The following is a 14,432-nucleotide window of genomic DNA, read 5'->3' as shown; positions in this document are numbered from 1 at the left end:
AATCCCCTGACCACTGATATTTCATCCCAGTAATTTTCTATGCACAGAACTGCTCCATGCCCACCTCCCTTGGGCTATAAACCTCACTTATCCTCCCTTATTGAAAGTTGGGCCTGATCTAGCTCCCTGGATGGGATAGTCTTTACACCTCTCAATGGTCCTGAAAAAGGCTTTTAGAATAGTTAAAAAAAAAAAACTGGTATCAGTAGGGCTACCTTCCTTTCTGTATGTCCCAGGAGACAAACTCTTTTTTTTCTCCAGTTTCTAGAGGCTTTCCACATTCCTTGGATCATGGGTTCCTTGCTTATCTTCAAAGGGCAGTATTGGTAGGTTATGCTGTCATCTCTGTACTTCTCAGACTGCAGGTGGGAAATACTTGCTGCTTTGAAGGATTTATGTAGAGAATTTGGGCCAATCTGTTTCATCTAGGATGATCAATCTCAAGGTCTTCTACCTAAATCATATCTGCAAAGTCTTTTTCCATAGATAGCAACATATTCACAAGTTTCTAGGAAAACTACCCTGAATGTGCAAATCCCTGACAATTTCAATACACACAAAATTGAGGTTTACTTGGTTTTAAAGGAAAAAGAGGCACAACTATAAAAGAAAAATGTCATACATGGAGAAATGATGGGTATCTGTGAGTCCTTGGGATCCTCTCAAATGCTAACATCTGTGTGACACACACCAAACACTTGAGAATGAGCCAATCACGCAAAGCATTCTTTAAAGAAATTTGTGCACATTTTTTAGTCATAGAATTTCACATATCCATCAATTTTTGATTAATTGTCCCTGTGGAAATTCAGCTGCCCATGATAAAGCTACTTGTACTTTGGTTAGAGCCATTGCAGAAGGGTTTTCATGGTCCATTGCTCCCAGAACAAATTAGAAGGCACCTCATGGCAATTGTAGGAACATTTTTAGACTCAGTCTGTTGAGAATTAAGTTGACTCTGTACATGCACTTTAAATCAATTTTAATTTTAGCAATGTATAGGTTTTGACTTGTTTTCTTGAAGGAATTTGAAACTTTCAGACTGCCCACTATCTTTAAAAAAACCCCAAAACTCTGTTCCACAAGAATACACTCAAGATTGACATCGTGAACAAGACATTAAAAACTTTTAAAACAGAGGCAATACAAAATTTTGTGTGAACATAAAGGATGTGGATCGTGTGCATTAATAATTTACTTGTTACGGAAACACGTGCCAAATGCCTACCGCACAGGACTCTGCAGATGTGGGTGAACTGCAAGAATAACACAGTCAAAAGAATAACACAGTCTAAGAATAACACAGTCAAAAGCTTTGTGAAATGTCAAATGACAACCGAAGTAACTGCCGAGAAGCAGTGGCTGGCGGTGCCCAGAGGCATCTGACTGGACAAAGTGACCCTGTGAAGGGATCCGAGGAGGAAGAATCACACGGACCATCTCTGGACCAGCGGAGGAAGGCGTGCTCACTCAGGCATCAGGTCGGAGAGGAGGTTCCAGCAGAGGTGACAAGCATCTGACTTTCCCTTGGGTGGGTATCTCTGCCACCTAGGGTTGAAAGGCCTGTGGAGCTTTCCTAAGGGCAGCAACTGGTCCACGGTGCTCTCCGCACCCAGGGTCCCCAAGCCTCTTCCCTCAGCAATCCTGGCAATCTTTGAAGACAAGCTCACTGCAGTTCCCCCAGGGGACTTGACTCTCTTCCTCTCCCATCTCTGCTGTGTGGGCCTTCTTGTCCTCCAGCCTCTGCTTGCACTTTGGTCTTTCTGGTCTGCCTCCCTCCCCTACAGATTCATGCCTCTTCATCCCTGAAAGAAAAGCCCAGATATCCCCCTTTTCAAAAAAGTACAATGGCCTTCCTTCACCGCATCTCTTGTGAAGTCTCTGGTTTGTTGATTTTATTTCCTGGACCCAAAACCTCCTTTGGATATTTCTATAGGCATATGTATTGGTATATAGGAAATCTGAATTTTAATGTCTTTCTCCTCTCTTGAGACTGCAACCACACCAACTGTGCAGAAACCAGCATGGATCGGGGCTGGAAGACCAAAGAGGGCAACCTTCACTAGACATAAAATCAGGGGTTTTAACTGGCATTTTAGCTTGGCCATTTCCTACATCCTTATGTCCCTGTAGCCGTCAACTCCAAAACAGTCCCTTTAGGATGGTAATAAATTACACCATCAACATGGCGTTCCAAACCCCACCCTTGCCAGGGACCACCACACTTTTCCTGAGAGAGGCCTTCTCTATCTCTATGTCCCACCATCCTGTCCAGTGCCACTTGTCACAGACCAAGGAGCTCCACTGGGATGACAAGAGAAAGGCCAGCATACTTCAGTCCACTCACCAGCGGAGGCCTCGGTCCCCACCCACTTGATCTGGGCACAGAGATGCTTCTCAGTGTCACTGTAATGAGTACGACCTGATTCTCATCAGCTCCTTACTGTAAATGTCCAAAATCATGGCCAAATATGTTACCAGAGGTGCAGGTGATTAAGTCAGAGGGCAAAAGATGGTGATGTTGTGAGATCAACCCTTCTAACTGGAAGGAGGACGCCTGTTCACCAGCAGCTTCCTCAGCGCCACCTTCACATCCTTGTTCCTCAGACTGTAGATGAGGGGGTTCACAGTGGGTGGTACTACAGTATAGAATACTGAAACTAGCAAGTCCAGAGTTGATGGAGATTGCGGCAGGGGCCGTAAATAGGCAAAAAAGCCAGAAGAGAGGAATAGAGTCACCACAAGGAGGTGAGGCAGGCACGTGGAGAAGGCTTTGGACCTGCCCGCTCTGGAAGGCATCCTCAGCACAGTGGAGAAGATGTGAATGTAAGAAATATCCATGAACACAAAGCAGACAAAGTCCAACAGCAGGCTCAGCCCAATGACCGTTAGCTCCCCAATGTTGTAGGAGCAGGCCAGGGCCAGCAGCTGTGGGACATCACAGAAGAACTGGTGAACATCAGGAGACCTACACCTGGGTACGGAGAAGGTAGCCGCTGTGTGCAGGATTGCATTGACACCTCCACTGACCCAGGAGGAGGCTGCCATCTGCATACAAACTTCACGGCTCATGAGGATCTCATACCTGAGTGGGTGACAGATGGCCACGTAGCGGTCATAGGACATGACTGTGAGTAGGGCTACTTCCGTTGTGGCAAAGAGGAAGAAGAAAAATACCTGGGAAACACACCCAGGGAATGAAATGGTGTTGCAATTTGTCAGAGAGTTTTTAATGGATTTGGGAACAGTGATGGAGATGAGGCACAGATCCAGGAAGGATAAGTTCTTTAGGAAGAAGTACATGGGGGTGTGCAGCCCACGGTCCTTGGTGATGAGGGTGATGAGGAGGAGGTTCCCAAGGAGGGCAGCCAGGTAAGCCATCAGGAAGAGCGCAGCGTGCAGGATCTGGAGCTCCCGGATGTTAGAGAAGCCCATGAGGAGGAAGGAGCTCCCAGAGGTGAGGTTGTCCATCTCTCTGGATGTCCCAGCATTTACTATGAAAAATAGAGAGTGTGAGCTCAGGCTTCACCCAAAGGCTTCACTCTTCTGTTTTCCTGATTCTCTTCCTCTCACTCATCCGTGCATGGATCAGGAAATGTGAGATGACCTGAAACTGACACCAACAAGCCTCCGTGAGGCTATTTGAGCACCGTATCCACACTGTGTGCATGATGGAAGAGGGAGGTCAGCCTAGTCCAAATCATGAGGCTGTCATCCAATCTGCACGAAGGTCTACAATCCATACCTGACTCAAACGTCACATACTTGACACTAAAATAGAAGAGGCAGGGGCTTTGGAGCCATCAGTTCCAAATACTAATTTTCATTGAGGCACTTATTAACACTGAGACCCCAAATAAATTATCCAAACATCATTTCCCTCAATTTACAGTGTAATTTTTTCCACCTGGTATCTGATCAAAGTGATAATGCAATACAATATCTAACAGTTTGTGAACAAGAAGGTCTTTAACCCATACTACTTCCATATGGATTCAGCCTTCCTTCATTATGGCAAAGTCAGAAAAAACATTGAAAATGTGAAAACAATAGAAAAAATACTGAGTGTTGCATCTAGTTGCATGTTATTACTGTGAGCTACTTTACAGTGCTGGAGGTTTTAGGATGTTGTCAACTATGAAGATCATTCTTGTTCATAGAAACATAACTGATTCAAATTCTCATGTAGTGCAGTAGGTCGCTGCTCTGTGGACCATGTCATTCACATCCCTCTGTAAACCCCATCCTGCTCCATTTGCCTTGAGTGTGACACTTTGATTTCTCCTCTGAACCACTTGTGGTGTCTTGCCAGTCCCTCCTTATTTAATGAGCTAGACCAAATTTTGTCCTGCACTTTTTATTGACATACAGTATCTGTGCATATCTTGGGGCACAGTATGAGTGATATGTAATGATGGAGTCAAAGTAACCAGCATTTGCTTCTCTCCAACACGAATCACTTCCATGTGTTGGGTAGGAACATTTAGACTCTTCTCAGTATTTTAAAATATGTTACAGACTGTTGAAGGCTAAGGTCACCCTACTAGACACAGGAAGACAACACCACACGTTCTCACTATTTGTGAAAACTGTAACACTGACCTCATGGAGAGGAGAGTGGAACAGTGTCACTGGAGACAGGGAAGAGTAGGGAGGAGTGGGCCCAAAGAGGCAGGAAGGGCAGGAAGACACAGTCAGGAGGAATTCATTCTGGGTTCCATAGCCTGTGCTTGTTTTATATCACATGAGAGTCTTGATTTTACTGTCTGTCTGACTGTCTATCTATCTATCTATCTATCATCTATCTATCTATCTATCTATCTATCTATCTATCTTATTCAGCACTTACCTGGATAGCAATTCCTAATATTCACAGCCACACTTCATGAAAATACTTGATAGATCTTAGGGGAATAATGCATCAGAGACAGACAAGAGAAATGCAAAGATGCTCTTCATTTTTTTGTCGTGTCATAGTTTACTAAACCCTGCTGCTCTGTAGCACTGGTCTGTTTACTGTAATATCCACACTAATTTCTTGCACATACAGGCCTTCTTATCCTCTCCAAAATCCTCAAAGTGGATGCCCTTGTCTTTCAGGCTACACTGCAGTGAATCCTAGGCAGTTGGGGCACCAATTCCCCCCTTCTGTTCAAAACCGCCTGCTGGCTCTGCTTTCCCCTTTGGGTCAGTCTGGGTGCCACAGCCTTCCAGCTCTCACCTGTCAGTGGAGGTGGGCTGCTTGTCACCAGGCTGAGGGTAGGAAACCCCTGCATGTCACCACCAAGCGCTCTCTTCTGGTTTGCTTTTATGTTCCTTCCCATGTCTAAGAGGAGGAAAGGCCCTCTCCTTCACAGAGTTGTAGTGCAGATTGCACTGGGGACACTGATGCTGTTTTGCAAAGTGAGCTTAACATCCATGTTTCCAAGTGTATTCTGAGGAGCCAACTAGGCAGGATCCCTGTGTGAGGGCTAGCAGCCACTCCAGGGTTCCCCCGAGACCAGTTCCTAACCCAGTGCTTATTCGGTGAAGGACAACAATGTTTTTCCTGAACAATGCTATTAATTAGTCAAACTAAGCTTTTTGTTTTGTTCTTGATAAAACTTCTGCACTTAAAGACTTTTTCCCCCAATTTTCCCCTTTTCTTTCTGCAGTTTGAATTTTTGTTATGTAAATAGATACATGAAAATTTAACAAATACCATGGTGCTGACTTTGTATAGGTACTTATGCTCCGTGGGAAGATACTGGCAGCTTGTCTTTGTCTAGATATGATTGGGAATGGTTACACAGCAGTGGAAATATGAAGTGGCATGGTGTTGCATGGGCACCTTACACTTCAGAAAATAAATGAAAATTGCCCTTCAAAATCAATTCCAGTGGAGACAGTGACCCAAACTGCTCTCTTTTCCTAAACAGAATTTTCTGTTTCCTGGGGTATTATCCTGATATGTCCCTTTGTAAACTCCATATCTCTTAAAAGACCTACCCATGCTGCCTTCCAGTCCTACCTGTGTTCCTCCTTTAGTCCCCCTGTAGCCACATGAAGCTTTGGGTCATGACGTCAGCCTGCCATACGCACAGCACACAAGGTAGCATACAAACAACCCCACTGCCCAAGAAGGGTGGCTTGTCACTCTTGTGTGACATTGACTTGGTGTTTGTTACAAGCTCTTTGCTCAACCTGACCAGTGGTCCCCAGAGTGTGGCTCTTGACCAGCAACACAGCATCCCTTAGAAACTTGCAAGGAAAACAGACATTGCCTCCTGCCTCCCAGATCTACTGAATCAGAAACCCTGGGACAGACCCAGGGCAGGAGTGGTGATGCCCACTCAGACGGACGTGGCACCTGCTGGTGCTGAGGCTTTTACTGGAGACCTTCTCATTTTTTTTTTCTTAAAAGTATTTGTACCCATCACTTTCCAATTTTCTTCTGTCTCCTGAGTAAACACAGACGTACTCTGTCGTTTCCAGCTGTCAAAATAAATTCTCAGCAAGAGCTCCTCTTCCTTCTGGAGACCCAGTCACTTATCTCAAAACTACTATGAGGGAATTACATTTTAATTCTCCGATAAGTGATAACAGAATAATTTCCTAAACAGTACCTGGAATAAGCATGTACCATGGCACCCAGGGGGCCAGGCAAGGGCAGGCAGCAAGTGTGTCATGAGTTGGGAGAAAACAAAGAGGATCTGGTGTAGAGAGCGGAGGAAAGGGGAAGGTCCTCTAAGCTCTGCTCCTCTGGGGTATGTGCTGAGGCGGAGGTCTGAGAGGTGCTGGAGGAGGAGGTGGGAGCTGGCGAGGAGGAGCGGAGGCTGAGAGAGGAGTTCTCACCTGTCCTGCCTCAGCAAGGGCATCAGGGCCTGCTGCAGGGCTGCAGAGAGGCGCATCCCTCGCACAGCTGCTGTCCACATTCAGCAACTTGCCAGCTGGGAGTTTGGGGGACAGGGAACCAAGTGAGGATGCTACTTTTAAGAGAACATGAGGGCGCCATCCCAGGAGGTTGGCAGGACAGGGTCACACCAGGTGTGGGAGGGAAAGAGAAAGCACAAAATAAGGAGGAAAAAACGCAGGGAAGGTCAGATGTGCTCTTCAATGGGTGAGGGAGAACAGAGGGCAGAACAGAGAGCTGGCTGCAGAGCCCTGGGGATGAAGTTCTCCCATTTGCTCCCAAACTGGGAGGGAGTGAGAGGGACAGTCCCTGCTGGCCTCATGGTGTCTCTGCCTCTTTCTCACTGCCTCCCTCTTCCCAACCTAGCTGTCCCGGACCCAGGGCTGTAGGAGACTCCTGTGCTAATGGGAGACAGAGGAGCAGCCTGCAGAGTGTCCTCGCCTCAGGGAGGGTGAGCAGCAGCTTTGGGTGCACACGTGATTTGTCCGTGCTTCCTTGATTAACGTAACATAAAACAAAACGTCACGGCTCCTGCTAAGAGCGTCCTGGCATTGCTGATGTGCAGTTAGAAGGATGTGCTTGGGGAAAGCCCTCCTCTGTCCCTGGAAGCACCCACAGCCTGCCCAGGGCTGGTGCCCCTGGCTTCCCTGGCTGGGCTCCGAGTGGACAGGAAGACCCCACAGTCCCTTTGGAAGCATGCACACACCCATCCATCTTTGATCACTCAACATATTCAGAAAATATTATAATTGTATCAATTCCGAAAGACCAGCTAAAGTGGATTCTAATTGAAACAAAGTGGAGGCTTTTTATATTTTTGGAAGTTTCTGAAAATATTTCTGGTCTCCAAAATAATTTTAATGTCTACTGTTCCCCTCTTCAATATGAATAACTCAGAAATTGGCTCCTAAGGTCCATATGAGGAGAATGTGTCCAGTTTATGGAGCTCACCCTCCTGGACTCTGAGCTCCCTGTGATGGCTTCTGCTCTTTTCTTCAGAGTAAGGGAACATGGGAAGGCTGCACTGTGGAAGGCTCGCCAAGGGCAGAACAATTCAGTTGAAGAAATTCACTACTGGGAAACTGAGATCCCGAGTGCTTAACCTCTACCAGCCACAATTGGAGTCTTTCCAAGTGTTACTATAATTTATATCTATGCTAAGATCAACCTGCAATATGCCACTATATAATAAGGTACATATTTTTATAAATATGCAATTTGCAGTGATATTCATACATAATACTTACATCTTTATAACAGGGAGGGAGTGCCTTGCAGGAAACCTGAGCACTCAGCCCACCTCACATAGCCGGGGCAGGACCTGAATGCAGGTGGCCAGGCTCCACAGGCCTCTCAGTGTCGATAACTTACCTGCCCCCAGATGCCTTCAGGAACAGCTCTTTTTTTCCTGAAATTGAATAGAGAGACACTCTACCACTGAGTTGCTTCCCCCATCCTTTCTGATTTTGACTTTGAGACAGGGTCTCTGCAATGCCCAGGCCTCCAAATTGCATCCTCCTGCCTCAGCCTCCTGAGTGGAAGGCCACCTGTGTGCCGAGCCATAAAAAAAGTTTGAAGAAGTGACCTGGTAACTGGGCTCCTCCGAAGCGTGCCTCTCGTCCTGAAAACAGACTTCACATCCTAGCTTTCTGTTCCTGACTCACATGCAGTATATCAAGCCCAGGGTCTGGCATCAGGTGGTCCCAGGGGTCTCCTCCACTCTGTCTCCCTGTGGGCTGCCAGGAGGTGAGTTTAGCATGTGTTCTGACTTCCCTGCATCACCTGCTGCCTCTCCTGAGCTTCAGGGCAGACCCAAGGAGCACAATCCGGACACATGGGTGCAGCCAGCCCTCACAGAAGTGACTTACATCTGTGGAGAGCAGCCAGGTAGGAGACAGTGTGACCCAGGGGCCTGTTCAGCAGGGGGTGCCACCCCAGGGCCAGGACTGCTACCCATGCTGCTGCTGCTCCACAGGGATTCCCCGAGAGGGCAGGTAAATACCAGGGGAATACAGCCAATTAGCCACCACACTGTCCCTGGTGGGAAAGGGACTCCGCTGGAAGCACCTCCTTCACTGCCCCAGTGGCAGCAAATCTCCAGACTGGCTACTCAGGCTCCTTACTCAGCTGTCACAATTCTTCGTTTTGTCCCTCTTCTGTATTGGTCCCTCTTAGTTATGCATGACAGCAGGATTCATGTTGACATAATTATAAAGGCATGGAGTATACTCCGTCCTCACTCCCCTCTCTCCTCCCTCCCCTGCCCCTACCTCTACTCTGCTGGTCTTTCTGCTCTTTACTTATGGATCTCACTTATAGGTTTACTTATGGGTGTTTGCATGATCATCCATGATCCTCTGTGATACATGTCACTTGTGCTGACTCTCCCGAGAGCTGAGTGTGATGGTGAAGGACAGTGAGTGTCTCCAGGGCTTGATAAATGAGGGTCCCTGATATGATTTCAACCAAAGTTGTCAGAAATTATAATCATTTCCATAGATTCTCAGGAACCATCTCTGCTTAATATTCCTTGAGTTTTCTGTATCTGAGCTTTGGTTCGCTGGTATATGGGAGTCTGGCTCTACCTTGCAGTCCTCTCTCCCACACAGTGATGGATACTTTCTCTCCTTCTACAGAGCACGTGTGATCCAATATCCTCATACTGGTTACTGTTTGGAGAAGTCCTACAGACAGGTGGACATAATGCAATCTAGTGTGCTATCAAAAGAGGGAACAGTCTTTCTGGATATTTAAAAAACTGAATTTGAATGTGAAAAAAACAGGTTCTAATCATATTTATTTTCCTGAAATGTCTTTTTAATATTTTTGGCCATATCAGGTTTTTAAATCCATCTGAGTGTTGATGCAATTAATATGTTAAAAGTCATAGTACTGAATTCTGTCTATCCACAGAGAACCAGGTTGACCCTACAAAAAGAACACCTTATTGTGCTTTAAGGCTTTAGGTGAAGCCCCAATAGGGTGGGCACTATTGACACAGATGGCAGAGTGTCTGCCGAGTGCCCCTCTGTACCACCCTTGCCATCCTTGCTCCTGGGTGCAATGAAAGCTCCATTTCAGTGAAGTGAATCCATATAGAGGGGGTTAACTGTTTTCTAAACACATAACAATGGTTTTAGATTTATCATATTTTGCCAGAATTATTAATTAAAATAGGGGAAAATTTCTTAGTAAATTACTTGTTTTCCTTAATGTTCTATAAATCACAAGGCTATAATTGAGAAATTTTATTTCTCAATTTATCTTTTCCTTATTTATCTTTTCCCAAGAACTCTTTTCATTTAAAATTACATGATTTTTGTAGCTACATTTCAAATTGTTCATTTGCCAATTAACAACTCTGAAATGTATGTCATCTCAAAAATAGAGGGAACCAGATGCTATATATTTCCATAATTTATTCTTACAAGCCAGCTGCCCATCCTTTTCTGCAAATGGGTATACATAGTCCTTAAATAAAGAAAGAGGACTTTGCAGAAATCTTGTGATATGAAAATAAAGCGGCCATCCCCAATTGTTCTGGATGCTGTGTTAGCCGTAGCATACTGGCACCATTTACTATATATATTTTAAAATATTTATCTTTTTATTCCATTATTTAAATCTGAACTATTTTAGTATAGCTATGAGGCAATAAGTTGTCTCACACACACACAGACACAGACACACACACACACACACACACACAGACTCACACATACACACACAACCCTGGGATGTGAGGGTAAGCATGACATCGACCCTGTCACCCAGGCCCTTTCCTACATACAGAGGCAAATAATGATTCTGGCTTAATTGATCTGATAACAGGAAAGTGCTCTGGGCCAAACACCAGAGTAATCTGTACTGAATCTTCCAGAAATGAGAAGCCAAACCCAGCTGAATGTCTCTATCCACCTCACTGTGGGACTGCACTATCTCTCTATCCACCTCACTGTGGGACTGCAGTGTCTACGTATGACTTCATCACCATGTTAGCACTTCATGTTTGTGTAGCTAGAGTTCATGAATGAGACGATCCTAGCACAAACACCAAAGATATTTTGAGTGTGTGATTCAGTTTTAGGGCTCTAGACATTGTAAGCAATACTATATTCTAATTTCTACAAACTTTACACTTTCTCAAGTGTCACATGAAACTCATATATATGTGTCAAGATTTATTCTACTGGATATGATGAGAATATGTCCTGACTCATGAAAAAGTAATGATAAAATTTATTTAATGCTAGTTTTTATAGTTTTTGTTGTTGTTGTTGTATCATTTGGATTTTCAAATTTTATGGCCATTCAAACATAAATATATTGCAGTAAGTATATATATATATATATATATATATATATATATATATATATATATATGTGTGTGTGTATATATATATATTGTTGCATATTAAAATTTGACAATGGGACTGGGGATGTGGCTCAAGCGGTAATGTGCTTGCCTGGCATGCTTGGGGTGCTGGGTTCAATCCTCAGCACCACATAAAAATAAAATAAAGATGTTGTGTCCACCGAAAACTGAAAAATAAATATTAAAAAAATTCTCTCTCTCTCTCTTTAAAAAAATTTTGGCAATGATTTTCAATTTTCAGGACTCATATTTTAATTTATTTATTTAAATTAGTTATATATGATAGTAGAATATACTTATGCACTTTGATATATCATACATAGATGGGATACAATTTCATTTTTAAGAGTGTACATGTTGCAGAATCATATTGGTCAGGACTCATATTTTTTATGAGCCTAGTGTTTTAATTGGATTGCATTGGTCAAGAATTCCAATGTACATGGAAAATAATGATGTAGTAAGCATCTGAGATTATTTTTAATTTAACAAAAATATTTTCAATGTTATCTAGTCCTCAAAATGTTGCAACTTTATATATATAATATACATATTTATATGTATTTGTATATGTATATATATAAATATTATATATATATATATATATATATATATATATATATAAAACCATTTTCTTTTGGGTGGGTGCATATATATTGGAGTAGAGAGTAGTTAGCAGTTAGTGCAGAATTTAGCAGCTTTCTTTACAGCATCTAAGAACCTGATCATTTGACTTTTATTTATAGATCTAAAATAGTAAATATGAGTGGATTTTATAATATTCATGTCTCTCTAAATATGTTGGATTATATCTGTGTATCACCACCCATCATATCAATTTTAGATTTTAGAGAATTGCTGCTCTTATTTTATTAGAGTCAAGTCTGTGACGTATACTAGAGATTATCCAAAAAACAGACTTCAAAGGATTAATTAATGTGTGATGCTTCCCAACTAGTAAACAAACAGCTTCATGGTAATTTCAGAAGTAAACTCCATTCTTAACTCCATTATGAAGATGTGAATGTGCAGAGGAAAACATGTAGTGAAATTTACTATGGATATGCCTGGTTCCAGATATTTGCATTCATTTATTTATTTTGAGAAAAAGAAGAAAGAAGTATTGCTTTGCTAGCAAAGGAGAAACACAGGAGACTCCTGTCCCAAAGGCTGTGACTCTCTTGATCAGGAGGGACAAGGCATTTCCCAGATATTTGCATTTATTAAGAAGCAAGTCACTGAGAAATTGGGTATTGCCTAATGGTTCCAAAGATCAAGGTACATGAGTCCAAATAATTAAAGATGCAAGTAGAAATCAATTAATTTGGACACGGAAAAATCACAACCCCCAAAAAATCCATGAAAAGATCAAAATAATATTTTAATCTCTGGTGAAACTTGCATGCTCTCAGGATATGAAATGTACATTTTAAACATATACTTCTTAGCCAGATGTGGTGGCACACCTGTAATCCCAGCTCCCTGGGAGGCTGAGGCAGGGACCATGGTCACACCATGGGAAATGCTGGTGTTACAGTTATCAAGATGTGATGTTCAGGGCAGGTGTAAACAGCAAAGTAGGAAAATGCTGGCAAACTTGTAGAATGTGTCTTCAGATATTGCTTCCATGAGTGGGTGGCAGCAGTTTCTCTAAAGTTAATTCAATGTCCTAATAAATTCCATTTCTATGTATATATAAATAATATGAAAACTGATCCTAAAAAGCTTTGCTTGTATGCAAATATCCACAGCAGCTTTGTAAACAGAGACTAGTGTCCATCCTAGTTTATCCTGGATAAACAAACTGGCAAAACAAACAAAATCAAACTGCCACAACAGACCCAATTTCACAGGCACAGCAGTAAACAAGCCCCAAAGAAAGACAGCATGCTCCTGATGCCATTCATCCAGTGCTCCAGGATGGGCAGAGCGTGCTTCTGGGGACAGAAATCAGAACACTGGTCGCCTTGGGCTGGGAAAGTTAGCCGGACGTTCCCACTGGGCAACATTAGGGGTGATGGGGATGTTCAGTGGTTTGATCGTATCATCCTTTTGCTAAAACAAATCCGACTTTGCCTGTAACTGACATCTCCCCACAGTGGCTGTGCTGACTTCCATTCCCCAGCAGAGTGTGGGGCCACGGGCTCCTCTGTGTCCACATCCCACCAGCATCGTTGTTTGCTTGGTTGTTTTGATTAAAGCTATTCTGACTGGGGTGAGAAGGAATCTCAATATAGTTTTATTCACATTTTTCTGATGACTAAAAACATTTAGCTATTTTTAAATATTCATTGATCATTTACACTTCTTTTATAAGTGTTCAGATTATTTTCCCACTTGTTTTTTTTTTTTGGTTGTTTTAAATTTTTATTGGTGCATCATAATTATACTCACAGTGGGATTTATTATGCCATGCATTTGCTCATTTTTTTAATTAAATTACTTGTTTTTTTGTTGTTACTTTTCTGCTTGTGTTTTGTCTCTAGTTCTTCAGGTGTTCTAGGATGGATCCTGCCATTGCAGATAGTCTTTCGCTTTCTTGGTGAGGTTAATTTCTAGCTATTTTGTGGCTATTATGAATGGGATTATTTCCCCCAGGTCCTTTCCCAACAGGTCAACTTGGGTTGTACAGCAAAGCTACTGGGTTTTATGTGCTGATTTTGACTTCCTGCTCTGCGGGGTTTATCAGTTTCACCTGTCTTTTAGTGGCACCTCAGGGTTGTCTAAGGACTCATGTCATCTGGAAGCAGGACTAAAGTCACTTCCTCCTTTCCTGTGTGTGTCTTTCTCTTGCCCGACTGTTCTGCCTGAAATGTTAAGTACCATATTAAAGAGGGGTGGTAAGAGTGGACAGCCCTGCCCTATTCCTGCTTCTGGAGAAACTTCTTTCTGTTTTCCTGCTCAGTACCATGCTGTCCATGGGTTCGCCCTGTGCACCCTTTATGTGGTTGAGGGGTGACCCCCAAACCTAGCCTTTCATTGATTGCTTAGGACTCAGACCATGCTCCATCTCAAAGATGGCACTATGTGAATTTGTATAGACTACAATTTCTTTTGATGTCAGTCAACATTGTCTGTAAATGTTGATTTGATTAATGTGGTCAATAGTGTTTTTCAGATCTGTATTGCATTATTTTATCTGCTGAATTTATTAATAACTGACGT

The 14,432-nt window shown here is 43.1% G+C and overlaps 2 protein-coding genes across 2 annotated transcripts in view; both read right to left on the bottom strand.

The window, feature by feature from the left end:
• The window catches only part of LOC308655607 (uncharacterized protein), an 801,622-nt gene that overhangs the window by 147,048 nt on the left and 640,142 nt on the right, over nucleotides 1-14,432 (bottom strand). The window lies entirely within an intron of this gene.
• LOC308648604 (olfactory receptor 14A16-like) lies at nucleotides 2,539-3,471 on the bottom strand (the record flags this gene model as incomplete). The annotated part of the gene is made up of 1 exon (XM_081293422.1): nucleotides 2,539-3,471. One exon carries the CDS (start codon nucleotides 3,469-3,471, stop codon nucleotides 2,539-2,541), a length of 933 nt encoding a protein of 310 aa, XP_081149548.1.

The sequence above is a fragment of the Spermophilus citellus genome, assembly GCF_964194105.1.
Source record: "Spermophilus citellus genome assembly, chromosome: 1".
NCBI lineage: Eukaryota > Metazoa > Chordata > Mammalia > Rodentia > Sciuridae > Spermophilus > Spermophilus citellus.
The sequence above is the reverse complement of the archived record's forward strand: the minus strand, read 5'-3'. Positions and strand labels throughout refer to the sequence as shown.